The following is a 22,195-nucleotide window of genomic DNA, read 5'->3' as shown; positions in this document are numbered from 1 at the left end:
GGTAGATGCTGGGACTGCAGCTTTAAATAAGATCTCTCTGACATTTGACCAAAGATCTGAGTATTAAGAGGGGAAGCCCTGGGACTCCTGGAGAAAGCATTTCAAAAAGAAAAACCAGCTCAAAGGCTCTGTGCAGAGGTGTTGCTAATGTTGCCAAGTAAAAGCAGGAGGCCACTGGGTCTGGGGTGGATTGATTAAGGGGGGATTATACATGATGAGGTCAGAGAAGTGATAAGGAATGCATCATGAAGATACACGAAGACCTTTGAAAAGTGTTTATGTTACTCTGAGGGTGATGGGGGGCAGTCGGAATCCATCGTCTGAATGATTTCTGAACAGCTCCATTCCAACTCCTGCGGGCAAGGGCAGAAGTCAGATGATAGGGGAGGCCATGGAAATCCCCCAGGATGGAGGTGATGGTAGCCTGAATGATACTGGGCACAGTGAAGATGGTGAGAAGGGATCTGATCCTGGGCACATTCCGAAAGTGTCTGTTTGAAGATAGAACCAACAGGATCTGCTCATAGATCCCATGTGGGGGGTGAGAAAGACAAAATGATTCTGAGTTTTTGGTTTGAGCACTGGATGAATGGAATTGTAAGAAATTATCGTAGTAATTAGAACACCATGTTACAGCTATTGTTTTGTGTCATTTCATTTGTGCGCTCCATTCCCAACTGAGCATCTTTAGGGAAGAACTCTCTTCTACTCATGCAGAAAAAGGCAGGGCTCACCCATACTCAGTTCTCCACTGCTCTGGGCACACAGAAGGATGTGTGCCCTCCCTGCCTTGCAGTGGGTAATGGGGTGCGGGTGCAAGTCTTGGAGGTCCCTGCTGCACTGAGCATTTAATTGCTCTTGTAGGATCCCTTACTGTTTTCCTCTTTGTCCCCTTAACTGAGGGGCCATATGTTCAATTGGTGCAGGCAGGGTTCCTGAGCGACCCCCTGAAGCAGATCCCCCAGCTACCTCTGTGGAACTCGAAGCAAAAAACACAACTTTGCCCTGTGAAGGCTCTAATGCCATGTCACTGTCTGCTACGAACCTCTTCTAATACAATTTCCAAAGTTGGGCACAAGTAGTACATAAATACTTTCTGAATGAATGAACATTTATATTAACCCCTTTATCCTTGAGTTGGTCCATGTTACAACTGAAAACTGTACCAGTAATGTAGTCGTACATATTAGGGATGGAAGAAAGTCTGTATGAGTGGCTCAACTGCCACATAAAGCATACTATTACCAGCACCGCTCCCAAGAGGGGGTATTATTAAACAGTTACTAAAGCTGAAGCAGAAGAATTACAGGAGAGAAAGTCATGGAAAATTTCACATATTAGCCAGCATCCACCTCATCTTCTCCCCCTCACCCAATTAGCCCTGCAGGTCCCTGAGCTGATGCCCTGAGAGATGTCTCAATACCCATCTTTGCTGGAAGCAGGGCCACTGATGGTCACGTCTTATCCAATGACACAACCATGCGAGGCAGGCAATTTCCCTTCTTTTCCTGCAGCTTCCAAGCGGAGGCAGGGCTAACTTGCAAGGTTCTCTCCTCTTGCCTCCTCTGCGCACCCAGCTAGCATTTCCTCTCATCACAATTTTCTCAGCCCCACACAAGCCCTGGTAACGTCCTTGGGTGACTATTTCCAAACAGTATAAGCTATACATTCTCACTTCTCATTCATGGTAGTTGTGTTCTGTAAAGTCATCAGAAATGCCCAGTTAGCAAACACTAAACCGCCGCTTCCCGGGGAAACCAGTCTTCGGCTTCTGAGAGCCTCTGATCACAACGTTTTTGTCAGCTGATCAATGCCTAACCTTGTTTTATGTGTGCTTCAGTTTAAAGATGCCTTCTTTAACATATATTGCTGGTTCATTAACAGAACTTACGGCCACAGTGCTACAGCTCACGCCTGAACAGAGCTTATCCAACACACGTTTCCTCCCTGGGGCACGCGGCAGCCTGGGAGCACCTGGGAGCACCAGGCATCCTGACAGCCCTGTGCCGGTGGGCCACTGTAAACAGTGAAATTCCAAAGAAAGCACTAAGTAGACCACCCAAAGGACACTTGTATACTGGAAGAGAGCTGAAACAAGACGGCAGCATCACCTTGTTCAGCCTCAGCTGGGAAGAGCACGTCAGGCAACCCGAACTTTCAGCCCCTCTGCACACTTCCACAAATGACCAGGAAAGCACCACAAGCATTGACTCTGGAGTTACCATTAAACTGTAGAAAGTAAGCAAATTCACAAATTCAGATGGAATCCACAAATACTGAGGATTGGCTATATTTTAAAAGGAGCTAAAACTCAAATTCCTGAGATTTGCTTTTTCACTTAAAGAGAAGGGAGAGGGAGTTAAGGAATTAGAATATAATATCTAAAAGGCCCCAGAACACTAGAATCCCAGTCTTTTTTTTTTTTTAAGATTTTATTTATGTATTCATGAGAAACACAGAGAGGCAGAGACACAGGCAGAGGGAGAAAAGAAGCAGGCTCCATGCAGGGAGCCCAATGTGGGTCTCCAGGATCAGATCCTGGGCTGAAGGCGGTACTAAACCGCTGAGCCACCCGGGCTGCCCAAATCCCAGTCTTTCAAAGGACATCTTCCAAATCCGTAATGCCTCTCCAGTAACCTGAATGAGCAATCTGGAGCCTCTGCACAAACGTGATGGGAAAGAAGCCACCCCTCCGGCCCCCGTAAAAGGCCCCCCTGATTCTAGACAACTCCAGCTGTTAGGAGCCACTTCTTCCTATTGAAACAAAATCTACCTCCCTATAAATCCTATGCCCTGGACAGAGTTCTTTCCATCACTGCTACCACACAGGATAAAGCTAATTCCTCCTCCACACAACAGACATTCAAATAATTGAAAACAGCATCATGTTCTTTGCCATCCAGGTATTAGTTTACCACAAACAAAGGTACTTAAATTATGGATAAACTGTGTCCAGATCCCATTACTTGAGACAGGATATGAGTTTAATGTGCACTACGAGGAAAAGGGTGAATTTGATTTTTTTGACCCAAATCCTCTTCTTCTGAGCTATTTCTTTAATGATAACAGTGACCAACAATCTGGGTGCTTGCTCAGTGCCAGACCTTGTCTGAAGAATCCACAAGTGTGAGCACATTTCATCCTCATCAGAATCTAATGAGGGGGGTACTATGGTTTATGTCCACCTTCTAACAAGAGAGGTGCAGAACAATTAAGCAAATTACCTACAGGCACACAGCTGGGAGAAGAGAATGCCAGGCTAGCACCCAGGCAGTCCCAGTAATGTGCCCAGCTGCAGGGAGTCTTGGGATCACAAGCACACACACGTGCCCCAGCAGGTGCCCAGAGATAGCAGGGCTGATTCATCCCCCAGAATCCCACAGGTGCAGGAGGTGTGGGCCAGGCATTGCCCTAGGCGTGTAAGCCCCCAGGGTGAACTGGCTGCCACTTTGCCCTTCTTCCCCAAGGAACACCTCTCTAGTGGGCTATGATCAATCAATTCTTTTAAAAGCTGCATCCTGGGCAGCCCCGGTGGTGCAGCGGTTTAGCGCCACCTGAAGTGCGGGGTGTGATCCTGGAGACCCGGGATTGAGTCACAGGTCAGGCTCCCTGCATGGAGCCTGCTTCTCCCTCTGCCTGTGTCTCTGCCTTTCTGTGTGTGTGTGTCTCTCATGAATAAATAAATAAAATTCTTTAAAAAATAAAAATAAAAAAATAAAAGCTGCATCCTGGGGCACCTGGGTGGTTCAGTGGTTGAGCATCTGCCTTCAGCTCAGGTCATGACCCCAGGGTCCTGGGATCGAGTCCCACATCAGGCTCCCCACAGGGATCCTGCTTCTCCCTCTGCCATGTGTCTCTCATGAATAAATAAATAAAATCTTTTTATAAATAAATAAATAAATAAATAAATAAATAAATAAATAAATAAATAAATAAATCCCACAGCCTGGTAATAAAGGTGAAAGGAAGAGCTATATCTAGGGTGGTTCATATTTTTTTAAACCTAAAAATCATGAAACCCAAAAAGTAAGTCAGGTTGGCTTTCTGCAGTCAGAGCCCCTGGAATGCCAGCTCTCAGGCCCTGCAACGACCCCGTGGCTCAGGGAGCTGGCATGGTGAGCCCGAGGCGTGGCTGGGCCCCACGAGCCACACATGCTTACGGGTTCACAGACTCCAGTCTATTAAAAATAAGATTCTCAGAAGGATGTCAGTTACCTGCAGGTAAGAGAAGTTAGAAGAAAGAAACCCAGTGAAGCCACGTGGACTGCAGAGGCATCACTGCCAACGTGAGTTTCTGTTCATTTGGCTATTTGGGAGGGAGAGAAGCGGGCCATGATCTGCATTGTACTTGTGCTTCACTTGAGTCAAAGCTTGAATTTTTGAGATGGAGAGATACAGATATACATTGTCAAGATTTTTTTTAAGAGATCTTGGAAATGAAACATTAAATAATGGCATTTACAGTCAGAAAAGTATGATGACACAAAGCTCCACTTAGTGCCTGCAACCTCGGAATTCCTAATAAGAGCTACGTATTTGGGCTGTTCGTTTCTGACACAGGGCCCCTAAAACCCTAGAAATTTCCAGTGAAGAGGGTAAGAAAGGTGTCTTTTGTTATGTTAATAAGGTGACTCCTTAGGATGAGGGCTGGTTGCCAGGGGAACCAGCAACATGATTAGAGGCCTGGGAACCTTACAGCCCCCTCCCCCCCAACTCCCCCCCACCACCACCAGGGAGGATAGAGGGGTGGAGGTTGAATCAATCCCAAATGGCCAATGATTTAATCAGCCATGCCTATGTAATAAAGCCTCCATAAAAACCCAAAGGACAGAGGTGGGAGAGATTCCAGGTTAGTAAACATGCAGACATTCAGGGAAGTATGAAGCTCCACGCCCTTTCTCCACAAGCCTTGCCCCCACGCATCTCTTCCACTGGCTGTTCTTGTGTTATATAGCCTTTTATAGTAAACGTATGATCTATTAAGTAAAATGTTTTTCTGAGTTCTGTGAGCCACTCTAACAAATTAATCGAACCCAAGGAGAGAGGTGTTGTTGGAACCTCCGATCTATAGCCAGTGGGTCAGAAGCACAGGTGACAGCCTGGACCTGCAACTGGCATCTGAGGAAGAGGCAGGCAGTCTTGTGGCACTGAGCCCTCAAGCTGTGGAATCTGAGACTCCCTCTGGATAGATGTGGTCAGACCTGCATTGAGTTACAGGACTGACCTGTATTGGAGAATTGATGGTAGAGACAAACACCTTTCTGAGGTTGGAACTGGTGATGAGAACCCCTTTACACCTTGTATATCTGCCTCTCATACTCTCTTTTGTGCCTTAGCCAGGCAATCCAAGAAAGCTGTCAGTTAGGTATCTGTGGTCCCTCTTAGCAAGATTAATCATTTTACTAAAAATAAAAATGAATCAAGCAAAGCTGAAGGCCAAGAAGTATGCAAGGCATCAGGCCATTCAAAACTGTCTAAGACACATGATCTGTGGTTACAGAGCTCATGGTCAAGTGCAGAACTTGGACCCACAAATTATTATTAAATGTGATGAGTGGTGCCATGGGGCATGTCCAGAGTGCTATGGGAACATGGAAAGAGGGCATCATTTGGCCCAGAGAGGATAGGAAACATCTCACAAGGAGATGGCTTCAGACCCACACCAAAGGGATTATAGGAGCGTGGCAGGTAGAAAAGTGTAGGAAGGTCATTCTAGGCAGAGAGAACTGTAACCAAAGGCCTGAGGCACAGCTTTCCCTGTCTTCAGGAACAGGAAGCAGCACCAGATGGCTGAGCCAGCAGGAGTAAGGCATTGGGGCAGGCTGGAGCAGGTTGGGAAAGGTCTCAATTATCAGGATAAGGAACTTGGATACCATCCCGAGAAGAGCAATGAGCCACCAAAGGTTTCAAGCCAAGGAATAACACTATCCCACCAGTGTTCCGGAAGATAACTCTGCTGGCCATCCGGAGAATGAACTGGAAAAGAGAGACACTGAGAAAGGCAAATATGTCAAGAATCTCTTACAAAACCCACGTTGAAAATAACAAGGACTTGAACCAGGGCAGAGGCTGCGGTTGTGAGAGGGAGGTTAGCTGCAGGACTATGAGGATGAGAGAGGTGTTGAAGATGCTTGCAATTTCTCTAAGAAACTGCATGGATGCTCTTAATTAAAATCAACAAATATATGTACCAAGACTAGGGCCCTTTAGAACAGGTTTGCTGGGGAAGAAAATGACATCAATTTTGAACACATCTAACTAGAGGGTTCTGTGCATCACCTGGGAACAGAGCCCTGTCTGCATATCCAGCCTGGCTTCACAATCTCCTTGAGATATAAATCATATGGCTGGGGTCCCCAAGGGCTGGCACAGGGCAAACAGGGACAGGGCCAGGAACATCAGGCCACACTTAAAGATTTGAAAGTAAATGAGATGCAATTGCTGGGAATGAACATGACCTTCACATTTTCAGGTATTTCCACCAAATGCCTGATGAGTAGCTGTTCTACTTCCTTGTGGATGTGTACAAATGTCAGCACACATACACACATATGCACACATCACATGCACACAGAAGGAAAATGCAGTCACGTAGCCCAATGGGTCAGCCACAAAGCATCTCAGGCTGGGTTTCTCTTCGGATTTTTTGGAGGTAGAACAACCCTGCCTATTCACAGTTGTAACCACCTCTCTGATAACAGGGTGCACAACACACTCATGATGCCAGAGTTTGCATGTATACAGCGCCCCCCTAGCTTCCAAAAGCCCTTAGCTTCTCAATGCAGTCACAGAAAATCCCATGCAAGGTTACCATCTTTAAATAAGGAAACTGAGAGCCTGACCAATGTAATGACCAGGAGCAAAGTCTCCTGGCTGTGTCAGGCAGGGCCCACTGAGCAGGATGAAATGCAAGGGCTACAGGAAATGCAAATGAAGCTCAGCTTCACCCCCAATATGGTGCATCAATCTCCATCTTCACACCACTCAACCACAGGCCAGCCAGCCCCAGCTCCCCTGCCTCTGTCCCCAATTTCCTGTTTCAAAGCAGAGCTGGGCAGAGCTAACCACACATCACGTAGGCCAGGAACTGCAGAGGAGCCTGCTGCTCAACAGAGAGCAAATCTGAGCATTCAAGTGACAGAGAAGACAAGAACAAGAACAGATTTGTGTGCAAATAGAAAGAGAAGAAACAGAAGTACGGCAATATCTTTTTGGTCAGTTACAAAAGGAGCTGCTGCAGCTCCCAGAGGGAAGTCGGTGGTCAACCCCAGAACTACTCATTTCCTGCCTTCTGCCCAAAGCTGGCCTGAGCTCGTGACACTCACGGGCCCCGGGAGGCTGGGAGACACCAACCTCCAGCTGCCTCCGGTTGCTCAGCAGGCAGTCCAGCAGCACAGGCTCGCACCTCTTGAGCAGCGTCTCCCAAAGGTGAGCCTCCCCCAGGCTGCTGCCCTCAAACCGCCAGGGGCCTGGGGAGCAGGAGGAGGCAGTGTCCGTGTCCAACAAAGAAAGCATGTCACATTCCGGCCTGTGGCTGCCCCCTGTGGTCTGGGCAGAGTCCGCCAGTCTGGGAATAGTCTTGAGAGTGAAGTGGGGAGAGAAGAGTCGAGGATGTTCGTGGGGCCTGTCCATGCTGGCAGCCTTCACTTCCGCCTCCTTGGGGCTCTGACAAGGGGCCTCAGCCTCTCTGGATGGCAGGCAGCCTTCAGCTTCTCCACGTTCCCCAGAAGAGCCAAGTGAGAGCCGTATGAAGCTAAAGCTTGACGTAAAGGCATCCTGAGAGCCTGCAGGGGTTGGGGGGGCCTTGGGGACACTTCCAAGGCTGTAGCTGCTGCCACTTGCCTCCTCTGGGGACAGACAGTCTTTTGTCCAGGTACCGCCTCCAGCAGCATCCCGGCCAGGACCTGGAGCCTCAGAACTGTCCATGGATGGGAGCTCCCCCTGCCACCCAGTGTCCCCAGGGCCACACGACCTGGCTGGCCTGGCAGGTGGCTTGGTGCCAGCTCTGAGCTGAATCCCAAAGAGCCCCGAGGGCCTTCTCACAGGGGTCAGAGCCAGGCCTAGGTAGCCCCCAGAGGTCGGAGCCGGGGCTGCTGTGCTCCTAGGAACAGGGTTCCCAACCGAGGGGCCTCGCCACTGGCCTCCAGAATCAAGGCCACACTGTCCGGCCCTGGACTCAGACTGGTGGGACTCCTCACCGCACGCCCCTCCCTGGGCCTGGAACGGAGCGGCCACTGCTGGATAGAGGAACCCGATCCGGGGCCCAGCTGCACTTCTCATGTAGCCCGGCCTCTGTGCCAGCCGCCTCCTCCGAAAAGACGCTGCAGGTGGTATGCAATCCTGGCTGCCTAGGAGGAAAAGAGAAAACAGCACCATCAACACGCAAAGCTCACTGGCTCAGCTGGAACTGCATTTGGAGAGCATCTTAGGTTTAGAGGTCGCCGCTCTGTGCATCTGTCAAAGGGAGATGCTGGCTCAGTGGTCACGGGGCCAACCCGGGATGAAGATTCTGACGATCTTCTCCAAGTGTTTGCCTCGAATGCACAGAAGAAACACAGCGTCTCCACTCTTCTGTTTAGCAGAGCAGCTGGCGTTGCTGAGTTATGCCAGCATGTCAGCATGCCCATTGGAGTTACAACCTCGCCGGCTCCTTCTGAACCCTCTGGCATCTTGCCTATTGGGCTCTTAGGCACCGCAGCACTGTTATCCCAGAGTGGGCCTGAAAGCAAACAATTGGGAGGCAAATGCCAGCACACTCCTCAAAACAAGATCCAATCGTTATTCTAGCTCCTTATTGAACAATATGTGAGTTTTCATTATCTGAGCTCTCCGTGTCCCAGCACGTCTCTGGACCATGGAGAGCCAGCTGGGGCACAATTTATGGCCATCAGTTCATCTCTCACAGTGGACCATGGGAGGCCCTGCTTGATGTGCTCAACAAACCAGGGACTATGTCCCCCTTGAGCTCTGCAAAAGGAATAGAAACAATAAAAAATGCTGATAGCTCTCAGGCAGGATTGTATAGCAGTTGAGAGCAGACTCTGGCACCTCATTGCCTGGCTTAAGCCCTGGCTGTGCCATTGCTGCCTGTTAACCTCCACAAATTACTTAACCTCTTTGTGCCTCAGCTTGCTTCTCAGTAAAATGGAGACATTACCAGTGCCTCTCTCGCAGGGTGAGACTTAACTAAATGAGTCACTAGAGGTAGACAGCCTACAACAGGGCCTAGCACACATAATAAGTGTGCTGAAGATGTTAGTTATTATTTCTCCATTGCACAGCACATTGGTACTCAGAATATGGGCATCATCTACATTAATTTCATTTGCTCCCTACCAAAGTTATGTGAATCAACCAGACTAGGAATTATAATTTCCTTAAAGGAACTTCCTGTTCCTTCTACAGTTAAGGAAACTGAGGCTCAGAGAAATTGGCATTCAGAAACCCCTGCAACTGACTGAGTGACCAGCATCACAGTCTCCTGACTCTCCTGACCCACACAGTGTTCTCACCGTGGAGCCCCGCCACACCATGAATCAGATGAGATGGAAAGCATACAAGTAAGACCAGGCAGTGCTGAACGTGGCTGCAGGTATACTACAGCCCATGGTGAGGAGTAGAACAAAGTTTCATGCCAGGCCCACACATCCTACCCTGTCTCCAGAACTTGGATGGCCTCCAGATCTTTGTTATGATAAGTGGAAAGCACTGGGCATTTGGGCTTGCCCTGTGTTATGATCATGACACACACCAGTCTTTGGAATGGATGTCAATGATAATCCCTGGGGAAATTAGCACAATGACCATGAATTTGAGCAACTAAGGACCAAAGAGCCCAAGATGTGTTCACCCAGTGGCCTTCTCTTGCCAGTGTGCCAGCTGCCCCATGCCGGGGAAGGGCCAATACCATCCAAGTACATAGAATTGTGGAAGCTGGCAGTGAAGGGAGGCAGGAAAGCAAGGGGCTTCAGGGGGTAGGAGAGGAAGTCAGGATAAAGGAAGGGAGTGGGTATATAAGTTTCATTCCATAAACAATAAAATTAAAGCTCAGAAGGTTTTAATTTGCCCAGAACCCCCATATCATAGCTTACCCAAGACTGTTTTGCTCTAGCACAATGCCCTGCTATGGCCCTAAATGGCTTGCTAAATGATGAATGGATGCATGGATGGATGAGGGAGGGATGGATGAATCAAGGCCCTCTGATTCCAAAACACATGCTCTTCCTATATCCTTTGCCTCCAAGCATATCACTTAATATGGTAACTTGAAATGACAGGAAGTCAGAAGAAAGATGGATTTTTCTTTTTTTCTTAATAACAGAGGCCATGCAAAATTGGAATCAGTAGAAAAGGACATGATAAAAATGTACACAAAATATATAGAAGGAATTAATTAACTAATCAGTGAATAGTCCCAATTGGACCATCCATTCAGATGGTGACTATCAAAAGAACCCAGCAGTGGTTAAAGAGTGTGCTTGTCGTGATGAGCACTGGGTGATATTTGGAACTGTTGAATCACTTCCAACTGTATTGTTTGTACACTTGAAAATGATATTATATTGTATGTGAACTAACTGGAATTTAAATAAAAACTTTTAAAAAAATAAGACATTGAAAAAAAACGTTTAAACAGAAAATAACAAGTGTTGATTACAATGTTGAAAAATTGGAACTAGTGGGCACTGTCAGTGGGAATAGAAAATGCTTTCAGTGTAGCTGAAAATAGCACAGTAATTCCTCAAAAAGTTAAAAATAGAATTACTAAGTGATCTAGCAATTCCATCTCTCATTATACACCAGAAGTATTGAAAGCAGAAAAATTATCTCTTTGAGATATTTGTATATCCATGTTCCCAGCAGCATGATCCATAATAGTCAAAGGTAAAAGCAACCCAAGAGTCCGTCTATGGGTAGATGGATAAACAAAATGTGGTAAATTCATACAATGGAATATTATTCAGCCTTAAAAAGGAAAGAAATTCTGACACAGGCTACAACTTGGATGAACCTTGAGGACATCATGCTAAATGAAAGAAGCCAGTCACAAAAGGACAAATACTGTAGTTATAGACATATATACATGTATATAAGGTATCTAGAGTAGTCAAATTCATAGAGGCAGAAGGTAGAGTGGTGATGGCCAAGGGTGGAGGAAGGAGAAATGGGGAATTAGTGTTTAATGGGGACAAAGTTTCAGTTTGGGAAAACGAAAAATTTCTGGAAGTGGCTGGAGGTTAGAGTTGAACAACAATGTGAATATACTTAATGCCACTGAGTATGCTTAAAAATGGTTAAGAGGCTAAATTTTATGTTAGATGTATTTAATCCAATTAAAAAATTTTTAACGGGGCAGCCCAAGTGGCTCAGCGGTTTAGCGCTGCCTTCAGCCCAGGGCCTGATTCTGGAGACTCGGGATCAAGTCCCACGTCAGGCTCCTTTCATGGAGCCTGCTTCCCCCTCTGCCTGTGTCTCTGCTTCTCTCTCTCTCTCATGAATAAATAAAATATTTAAAAATAAATAAATAAATAAAATTTTTAAAAATCTTTAAATTGGTCAAACTGGGTCACCATGCTATGTGGTCCACCACGCTATGTGGACCCCCATCCTTTACCTCAAGGGTTTCACTGAGGATGTCCCTACATGTCAGGATCTTGACCACAAAGAGAACCCATGCTCCTACTGGGGATCTGGTAAGATGTTGTTGGGCTACAATGCTACATGAGCAACAAGCCAAGATCAGACATGAGAAAACTTCACCAAACATGAGGATAGAGAGACAAGAGTCAGATTGTGTGAATGGCCCAGCTCTTGCACCCACTGGACCACTCACACATCCCATCCCGCGGCATAGGCCTTCCCAGAAGGCATCCCAAGAGGCAGACACAATCACACACTATTAATCCTAACCCTCAGGAAACGGCAGAGCTGATAGCCAGATCTGGATGGCACTTCTGGAATGAACTAGAAGGATTAAAAGAGACCCATATTGGTCAGATGGCAGCTCAGAAACCTCTAGAAAGATCCCCAGTTCCCTATACTCGAAGTCCTCTTTTTTCAACTTTTTTTTTAATTATTTTTGAGGGAATTTATGATATCCCCTCTAACCAGAAATTAATTATTACTATTTAACCTGCCTGAAATCCTACCTCTTAGATTTGTTCAAACCCAAGCCCTGCCATCATGCCCTGCAGTTAAGGAAGGGTTATGATGCATTCAGACTTTAAAGGGCAGGATTCCTTCCTGACACCTAACTTCAGGGTTGAATGGGTAGGAAGTAGAACACCACAAGATTCGAAGTGCACACAGGCTTTGAGAGTTGGCCAGGGAAGGCAGCTGTGCCTTCTGTTCTTTATAAAATGCAGAGATGGTTTCATTCTGCCCATCTGGCCCTGGAAAGGCTGAGAAGGGAGAGGTGCTTCACACAGCATTCTCCACCCCTCACAGCCTCCCACTCTGTAATAGACCCTAGGGAGAAGAGCACAGACCTGCTGGCCCGGCTTATGTAGGATCCTCATCTCCACCCCCATCCAGCCTAGTGAGCTCCAGAACTGGAGGGAAGCAAAAGACCAGAGCTTAAGAGATCCAGATGTCAAAAGGCCTCTCCGTACAGTCCAGATAAGGTGCCTGGAAATATGTGCTTATCTAACTTAAGGGGGAAATTGGGGGAAACCTAGTTAACCAGCCAGATCAGCAAAAATTCTGTCTGCCTCTAATGCTCTCCTTCTTCCAGACAAATCCTTCCCATCCTTTGGTTTCTAATGCCCTTCCCCATCAGCTACCTTGTCCTGATGACCTCATTCACAGGGCTTCCACCGTGGTCCACACCACTCCTGTCCCCCTACTTACTACCACCAAGCACTGCTAGCTATTTTCTTCAGCGTATGCAAATTTTCCCCACTTATGCTCTATTATAAGCTTCCTGACACCCTTATAATTCCCAAAAAGTCCTTGTATACAGAGAAGGCATTCCAATACACATTGGCCACATAATATTTATTTTTAAATAGGAAATCTAAAATATATAATTTAAGGAAACATGATATATATGAACTTACTTGGAAGAACTTAACACCAAGACCCAAAGTTCAAATCTACAGGAAATGGCCACATGGGCTTGGGGAAGCCACCTGGCCGCCCCATCCCTCAATGATGCGATGATTCACCCAGGAAAAGTGTACCCATCTCCTAAGAAGAAATAGGCCCTCAGGGGCCCTGCCAAGAACACATAGAAGAGTCAGGAAAGAACAAGCACATAAGACTTAACAAAACATAATTTGGATATAAATGTATAGTGGAAGCATAAATGAATGTATTCTTTTCATAGAAGGAATTTAAATCCTATTTGTCATGGTTGGGGCATAAATATTTTCTAAAACATTCAGGTTAACCAAAGATTCTGAATCATAAAGAAACCACACATCCCAGTGGATTAACTTGTTTTCAAAGAATCAAAATCCAATCATATATCCACTAAGCACAAACACTCTGCTGAGCATGAGTTCATCTTTCTTTGATAGTTCAGAGAGCACTTGAGGATTCAGAAGTGGCTTGGGGTCCTTGTAATAAGCATCTAGCAAGCAAGGCAAGTCCAAGTGCGAAATAAATCAACCCTTATTGTGTTTCCATTTTAATTGTGCAATCTGTTTTAATAAAACAATTCCTTATTGAACACTATCTCCTGTGTGGGATGCAGACGCAAGCAGGACACCATCCCTACCCCCAGTTGCTCATAATCTAGGAGGGAACATAAGCCATGAACGCAAAAACTGTCATAGGATGGAATGTGCTACTTTAATCCCAGAGGAAGGAGAACTCAATCTGAAATTAAATGAATGGGGTAATCTAAGTGGTTCCATTGGTTTACCTCACAGTTCTTTGCCCTTCAGCGAAGCAAGGACTTCATGAGCTCCAGAACACTCCCGAATTTTGTCCCCCCCCCCAAAAAAAAAAGCACCTCTGGGGATGGAAGGGAAGAATGGTGATAGTGCAGGCCTGTTCCGTGAGACACAGGACCACTGTAACAAGTAGGTCTGTGCAGTGGCCTGGGGCCTCCTTCCTCCCATCTCCCTGGCAGCTTCCCTGCCTTTTCCTGCTCCCCTCCTTCCTCCTGCACAGACATCCCCCTCAATCAACCTCTTGCATGTCTCACTCCATCTTATCGTCTGCCTCTCAGAGAACCCAAACACTGTCCTAGAGAAAGTACAGTGAGCAAGCACAGGTGGCCCTGCCTGCTTGGAGTTTGCCATCCTTGGGAGAGCAGAGAGAGGAATCAAGCACACACACAGATAAGTCCTGACGGGATGGTAAAGGACAGGTTCATGGTGCCCAGTCACATAGGGTAGGGTACCTGGCTTTGTCTCACAGGGTCTTGCAGTGACATTTGGTTGAGCTTGACAGGTGAGCAAGAGTTATGGAGGTCACAGGGGAGGCTGCAGGGAAGAGCCTAAGAGAAGGAACAGGCCAGCCAGAGGAATGGCATGGAGGACACTGGTGACAGGCCAGAACAGGATGGAGCCAGACACCCCCATGCATACTGGCACATCAGCCTGCATCTTTGTCCTGAGAGGGATGGATGTGCCCTTTGAAGGACATGAAGCAAAGGAGAGACATGATCAGATTTGCATGTTTTAAGAGATGCTTTGTGGAGAATAGACCACACGGGAGTGAGAGAGGACACAGGAGAACAGTTAGAAGGCACCAAACAGAGGCAAAAATAAAGAAAGTAAGCCTACAGCACGCACAATCATCCTGGTACTTTTCAGAGGTCAGGTCATGGGGTCAGGAGGAAAATTGTTCCTGGGACATCTATGTCTGTCCTTGCTGCACACACAGTATTGACTTATGTGATGAAGCACAAGGAGCAGTTTCTTTGTAGCCTTCTGGACAAGCTCCACCACCCTTCCCCAAGCAGTGTTTAGACACACAAAGATCTGGGGCCAAATGAGTGATATTCTCAATGAATCTCTCGGCAAAGTAATCAGCACAGGCTTGCTGACCCGGCGTCTTCGCAAACTGACACTCTCCATCCGGCTGAAAGGCAGATTGTTTTCCTAGGCATGAATATTCACCAGCTGCTCTTGGTGAGCAGAGCCGCCTCACCCCGATCTAGCATTTCCATAATCATCAAAGCCGCGTGCACCGTGGTGTAGACACCAACAGGTCTGCAGAGCACGGCTGTCTAGGCCAACCACTGGGAGTTCCAGGAAAGCAAAGCTCAGGCGGTTTTCTATCAGCCTAGTCACCCAAATGCAAGAGCTCTGATTCCCAGGCTGCAGACATCACTTCTTATAACAGCCTCACAGTCAGAAGGACGAGGCCCACACTGCATTGTGGCTCCACTGGCTAGAACATCAGCCCTGAGTCAGGGAAACTGAAAAGGCTGTTCTGCCTGGAACTCAGGAAACATTTATGTGCTAAAAGTAGGAAGAAAAACCAAAAAACGATAAACACAGCACAAACTGGTTGGGGGAGGAGACACGATTCATGAAGGATTTCAAGGGTACCGTCCCATTGCTTAAGTGGGGTGCAGGGTAGTTGCATGGGCGCCGACAGTCTCCACACCCTATGTATGTACAGTATCATTTCTGTAACTGGGAGGTAGTCTGTAACACGTTTTCAGAGCCACAGGCCCTGCCCTCAAGGAGAAGGCAGATGCGGACCGGGCTGCCAGGGGCTCCACCACAGGAGGCAGGGAACAGCCTCACCAAGGAGCTGGCCCTGCAGCTGAACAGAAAGGTTGAGGATACAGAGGTCACAGTGGAGGTGAGGTCACTGTGGGTGGAGGAAGAGCAAGTACACAGGAATGGAGGTGACAGCTCAGAGAGGTTCAAAACATCCGGGGCCCAGGCAGGCGGGGCCCCTGTGGAATATGCAGCAGGCAGCGGGCTGTGAGGAGGCCCAGGAGGCTGATGAGGGCACTGGGGCAGGGACAGGGCCCGGGCAGGCCCCATTCTGGGGGCCCCCACGGTGATTCCGGGGGGTAAGCCAGGGTTGGGGACCTCTGCTCCAGGGATAAGTCTGACTTTACACCCCATTGAGTTCAGAATCCAAATGCATTATAAACGTTCACAACACTGCAGAGGCTATTGCCTCGCAGAATCTTCTCTTTCCCCAAAACTTTTTTTGCTTCTTGAAATGTGGCCTTTCACTGCGAATCTCTACTCATGGACAGAGTGTGGCCTGTGTTTAAAATATGTCCCCATACATCTGTTCTACATCTTCTAGCCCACATAAGCTTTCTGCCTTGGGTCAGACAGTGGGAGTCCTGGGCCCCACAACGGGGCCTCCCATGAGGACAGGCCAGGAGGCAGGCCGCTGCTGGGTACTGTGTCACTTCCCTAATGTGCGGGCACCAAACAGCAGATCAACATTCAGCCGCACTTCGGAGTTTAAGGGTCAAACAGCATCCATGCCGTATACAACATGCAGCGTGGATCCCAGACTGGGTCCTACAACAAAGAAAGGATATTGGTGGAAAAGCTGGTGAAATTCAAATAAGATCTATAGTTAGTTCATTGTGCCAATGTTCATTTCTGAGTTGTAATAACCGTTCTGTGATTACAGAGGCTATTCGCATTAGGGGAAGCTGGGGGAAAGGAACTCTGTCATATCTTTGCAACTTTTCTATGAATCTGGAGATATTCCAAAATAAAAAGCTTATTTAAAAAATAGGTACACAGGGGTATCTGGGGGGCTCAGTCAGTTAAGCACGTGACTCTTGGTTTTAGTTCAGGTCGTGTTCTCAAGGTCATGGATCGAGCCCCACATCGGGCTCCACGTTCAGCACAGAGTCTGCTTGGGACACTCTCTCTCTCTCCCTCTGCCCCTCCTCCTTCAATTGAAAAAAAATCTCTGAAAAAAAACACATATACACATGTACACACATGATTTATGGACCTGTACTTTATACTACGAAAGGGTATGGACTCTGAAGATGGACTGTCTGAAGTGTTCTTAACTGTCACTTGTTAGTGAATGCTGTTGAGTCCCCTGCCTCTCTGCTTGCATTGTCTTGTCTGTTAAAGGGGACTCTATCTCATAGAACTGGTGGAAAGATAGACAGGAGTATGAATTTCACTACCCTATACTACGTCTGGCATAGAGTAACCATTCAAAAGCTGTTTTTATTTTCAATTCAAGAATAAAGACAAGAATATCATCCTGAAGCAAAGACACCTGGACGCAGGCACCTGGAGGCAGAGTTCAAGACAAAACTTAAAGCAGCTTCAGGTCTGACTCTAACCTTTTTTCTGTGCTAACAAAACTCCTGGAGGCCAAAAGAGATCTACTCTGTGTGTGTGTGTGTGTGTGTGTCTCTGTCTCTGTCTCTCTTTGTCTTACTCTCTCTGTCTCTCTTTCTGTCTCTCTTTTTGTGTGTCTCTCTCTGACTCTGTCTCTGTCTCTCTTTCAGATTCTCTCTCTCTCTCTCTCTCTCACACACACACACACACACACACACACACACACACACATACACCCCATCCAGCAAGTCACAGACAACCTATATTCTCTTGCTGACCAATATGTTCCCACCTCTCTGATCCAGTTTTCTGTGTTCTGTTTTCTTTCCTTTCTACACCCAGATCTACGACCTCCTGCTGAAGCAAGTAGCTGAGGAATTCAGCAGCAAGAGATTCACAGACCACGTGAACGTGTTTGCTCTGAAATCACTGAACAACCTCTCTCCGTGGTGCCATTAATTTTCATAAACGATTGTCTTTTTCTTTTCATGTAAAGTGCTACTCAAAACTCTGATCGCCATCTGAACCCCCCTCAAGAGGGCTGCTAGCTACAGATGGGTGTCTCTAATGAATTTTTTAACTGCTGCCCTAATAAAATATGGATGAGCCAGAAGGAGCCCTCTCTGTAGCTGTTATTTCCAAACAACCAAACAACTTAAGTTTCTGCTTTTATTTTTGTAGCAAAGAGCTGCAAGCTCTCACATCCACCCTAACAAAAGATAGCTTTTCTCATGCTCGTCCATCTGCAAAGTTCACAGTTACCTTTTTAAGTGCCATATTTTATGCATGGGCTTATTTTCTTGGCTTTCTAAATGCCCCGCTTTGTGTGCCAAATTTGAGATGTGTTTATTAAAAAAATGATCCCAAATTGTCCGCACTTCACACATAAGTAGTGCCCTCGAGACTGGAGTGCCTTTCAAGGAAGTCCCTACTTTGCACTAAATTTTTATAATACTCAGAAGTTAAGCCCACATCAAAGGTTGTGCCACTTTAAATACCTGACCTCAAAAATGATACAATTATAGCATTGCAAATGTACTGAGCAATGGTCCTATTAGAAAACAAGAGGAAATTGGGTATTTCTTTTTCCACACTTCAGTATGGAAACTTGGTGCATTGGTCGAAGGAAATAAGAAAGAAATTAGAATTATACGACTCTTGTGTTATAAAGATCTGGACTCCTTGACACCACACACATGTGGACAGGTGCTGGGGGCGGGGGGGACCTGTACATCACGTGGGTCTAAGACCTAAAGAGACAGCTTCTAAAAGAATATGGTTGTCTTTTGTCTACACCTGAAGATTCTTCTTTTGTAAAACTTCTCTAGTCTCACTTCATATTGGGTACTATATATAGCATCCAGGTTTTAAGAGGCCATGACCATATCTAGAAAGCTCGAGTCTCTCTGACTGATTCAAATCAAGTTGGCATTTGGAGTTGATGATAACGAGGCAGGGGCTGGACTGGAGGTAACCTTCACGTTATTTACCAATGAAGGGTTTGTCTCAACAGTAATCCTATACCAAAGATTACATGGGGGAATACTTAGGATATTTAAGAGAACAAACTTTTGTCAAATATCCACTTACATTCATATGGTGCAAATTAATTATAAAAAAAAAATCCTGTCTCTTTGTGCTTTCACAGTGCCTCTTCACCATGGAATGATCTTGAACAAAGCAATACATTTTACCGTTAAGAATAAGCCCCCGCAGATGCTTTGATGCTTAAATGTCTAAAGCATGCTTTAGTTATAGCAATATGTTTCCACACTGTGGAAAGCAACTAATCATCCTCACTGAACTCCTTTTGAAAGCTTTTGTTCCCAAAGTGGCATATTTTATGATTTTTAAATTATTAAAATAAGATGCTAGCAACTCCACCAGTCACTACTATCAGATTGATATCACATACACACTCAGATCAGGGCCATCTGCCAGAGGAGGCAGAGAGCCGGAGGTGCCGGCCACTCCCCTGAGGGCTAGAATTCAGAATATGGTGAGGATACACTCATGGGTATCACAGCCAGGCACTGGGCCAGAAACCAAGCAAGAGAAACCACTCCTGCAGTCTGAGGCTGTGCTTACTGGGAGGTAGATGTGCATCGGTGAAGGAAGGACCCCCTGCTGAGCACTCCCTCACTGGTAAGCTATGACAGCGCCTTGCTCTTTGAAATCAAGGCATCCATGGGAACTAGTGTCCACCATCAACTAAGCCACCACTGTGCATCCCAGAGTGATACTCGTGATGTTCTCAAGAGCATTCTGAAGTTAGCCTGGGTTTCAAACTACCTCTGCCCTTCTTTGACTTGTCCAAATATACCTTCCCTGAACCTCAGCTTTCTCATCTGGAAATGTTCCTCATCCCTTCCTTGCAAGGGATGAGCCACTTGTCCACACCACCTTCTCTCAGCATCGCCACGATCTCATGGCTCCTAGCATCAAGCAGGAGAGTGGAGCAAATGTCTTCATGTCGCGGAGCTCCAGGCCTGCCTGCCACGCAGACAGAGGAGTTCCTACTGATCCTCACCATCCTTCCCAGGCCAAGCAGGACAGAAACAGCACCTTCTTCCTCTTTGCTCTCCTGTTTACAGCTCCATCCTGACCAGCCCTCTCTGGCAGTGCACTTTTTTCAGATATGACCAGTACTGTGTATTCTGTGTCAGTTTTCCTATTCACAATCTCACTCCAGGCCTGGCTGGAGATCACACCGAAGCCACCTGGGAGCGGAAGATATTTACAGACAAGCCGCCAGTTACCTGTGTAAATGACTAATTTCATCTGCTTTGTAAGAGGTTTACCGGCTTAATATTCAGGGAGGGGGTCTGGCAGTACGAAGACCTGGATCTTGATTCGGTCAGTGCCCGTCCGAGTGATGCTGAGCAAGTGATTTAGCCCGCCGTGCCTCGGTGCACTCTTGTGTTAAATGGGCATCATCTCCAATACCATGAAGTCACCAACATGTATTTGCAAAAGCCCATGGTCATTTGTGACACATGGCAATACATGTTTTGTAAATTTTAGTTTCTTTCCCCCACTTTCTTCTGGGCATCTGAAGTCATCGCTGAATCCTGATAACATCTTAGAATTTTCCCGGACAGTCTCTAAAAGGAGGGAAGAACGGTCAGTCTTCACTCTTATCCTCCATTGTGTACATGTGGATTTTTTTGGGGGGGCGGGGGGGGGCACAGTTAGAATGTGTTAATTAGTTCCAGTTATATTCTTCAACACTCTGCTTCAGAGTTAGTTTTGTTTGGAGTATTTTTTTTTCTTACCTTTCTAAGAGAGTAGAAGACAGAGAAAATAAATGGGTGGACATAAAGGCATAAAAGTCCATGGAAAAAAGTCCAAACTATCAGAAAAATACCGGACAATTTTTAAGCAATTCCTGACAAATAAAAGAAACTTATTAAAATTTTAGCAGATATATATTTTCCCCTAGAGCTACAGAAATCCTCTGCGTGTACATTCACTGACCAAGCACTACTTTGAAAATCTCCTCATTTTCCTTCAGGGAGCCGTTGAGGGGAAAAGTGACATTTCACATACTCTAAACACTCAAAATTGGGGGGCTTCCCCCCTCTCCCTCTTTGTTTACCTTTTCAGACTTTGAGCTATTTTTCTCACCCTCCATCAACATCCAAAGGCCTATTTCTTTTTTTAAAAAGGTTTTTAATAGCTAACACAAACTAGATACGTCTGTTTTTCTCTAGGATGGGCCTTAAAACTTGAGTTAGCTCTCGCTAAGGGAATAGAGCTTCCTTTGTGCGTAGCCTATTTTGAAATAAATGAGGCAATCCTGGGTAATAAATTGGCTTTAATTCTCTTATGCTGGAGGAAGGTGAAAATGAGATTGGGAAATTGCTGTGGTGATCTTTGAGGAACCCGGGGGCATAGGAGACATGTCAACAAACTAGAAACACACAAATCACCTTGTGTTCTAAAAAGTGAAATAGGTCATTCCTGCAACTGAAGTCTAGTTATCGCAAACAATGAGTGTGACCCAGACACCTGACAAGTTTCTGAAGATTAGTAATAGGGTATTTTGTGGGCACTTACAAATAAAAGGGCCTACATGGGCTTATTGAAAATAAGTCACTTCCAACTAACTGTATTTTATTTACAGGAAATAAGAAAGGGGAAATGACAATAGCATCTATGGAGAATTCTATGTCAGGCACTGTAAGTCAGGGGAAAGGTGATAGGCATAAATATCTGGACTTTACCCAAAGGATCTGAGAAGGCCTTTCCCATCTCCCCTGTGTACAAGTAGGCTGAAGGAAGGACAAGCAGGATGGGCTGGTGGATTCATAGCTGGTGAATGACAATTCCAGGTCAAAGGATTCTGCACCTTGAATGGATGGGAGACCAGGAGAAGGGTCCAAGCTCCTTGATGCAGGGCTCTTTCCTGTCCCCTTGGCACTATCTTCTTCAATATCATGGCTGAGAGTAGAAGCTAGACCTAAAAATATCCTCAAAAGGATGACTCATGCTCAGATAAAACTGTCACAGATTATGACAAAGAAGAAGTAATTCAACTAAACAAAGAGAAGGGGAGGGAACCATGATACATGAGCCAAACACTAACAACTACCAAGGGATTTCAGCTCATGGGGAAAGATGTCACAAGAGGGGGCAAACAACCAAAGAATGTTCCTGAAGGATGGAAAACAAAACGAAGACCAAGCAAATATCAACCAACAGCCTCTAAAAGATGCAGCCAATGACTCTCTGCAGTTTTCCTCCAGGGCAGTGTCATTAAGGATGCAGGTGATAGCACACAGCCACCTTGAGAAACCTACTAGCAGAGGAAATTTTGAGAGTATGTGTGTAAAGGAAATATTTATAAAGAACGTATACATCTGATTAATAAAATAAACTATTTTCTTGGGGCCAAAAATCAATCTACAAATGTTTTCACATGAAATCTTCCTTATGTCTAGTTCCCTGCC

General features: G+C 46.2%; 1 protein-coding gene across 7 annotated transcripts in view; it reads right to left on the bottom strand.

The window, feature by feature from the left end:
• The window catches only part of DISC1 (DISC1 scaffold protein), a 346,483-nt gene that overhangs the window by 289,316 nt on the left and 34,972 nt on the right, over window positions 1–22,195 (bottom strand). For all 7 annotated transcript variants that reach the window (XR_008662318.1, XR_008662319.1, XM_055308948.1 and 4 more), the window contains exon 2: window positions 7,354–8,348. Coding sequence is in view for 5 of the 7 variants with exons in the window: in XM_055308948.1 (XP_055164923.1) it covers window positions 7,354–8,348 (995 nt within the window). In the remaining 2 variants the exon portion in view is untranslated. The remainder of the gene's footprint in view (window positions 1–7,353; window positions 8,349–22,195) is intronic.

Source organism: Nyctereutes procyonoides, unplaced genomic scaffold (genome assembly GCF_905146905.1).
Source record: "Nyctereutes procyonoides isolate TBG_1078 unplaced genomic scaffold, NYPRO_anot_genome, whole genome shotgun sequence".
NCBI classification, from domain to species: domain Eukaryota; kingdom Metazoa; phylum Chordata; class Mammalia; order Carnivora; family Canidae; genus Nyctereutes; species Nyctereutes procyonoides.
This window is presented reverse-complemented; position numbering and strand designations above follow the sequence as displayed.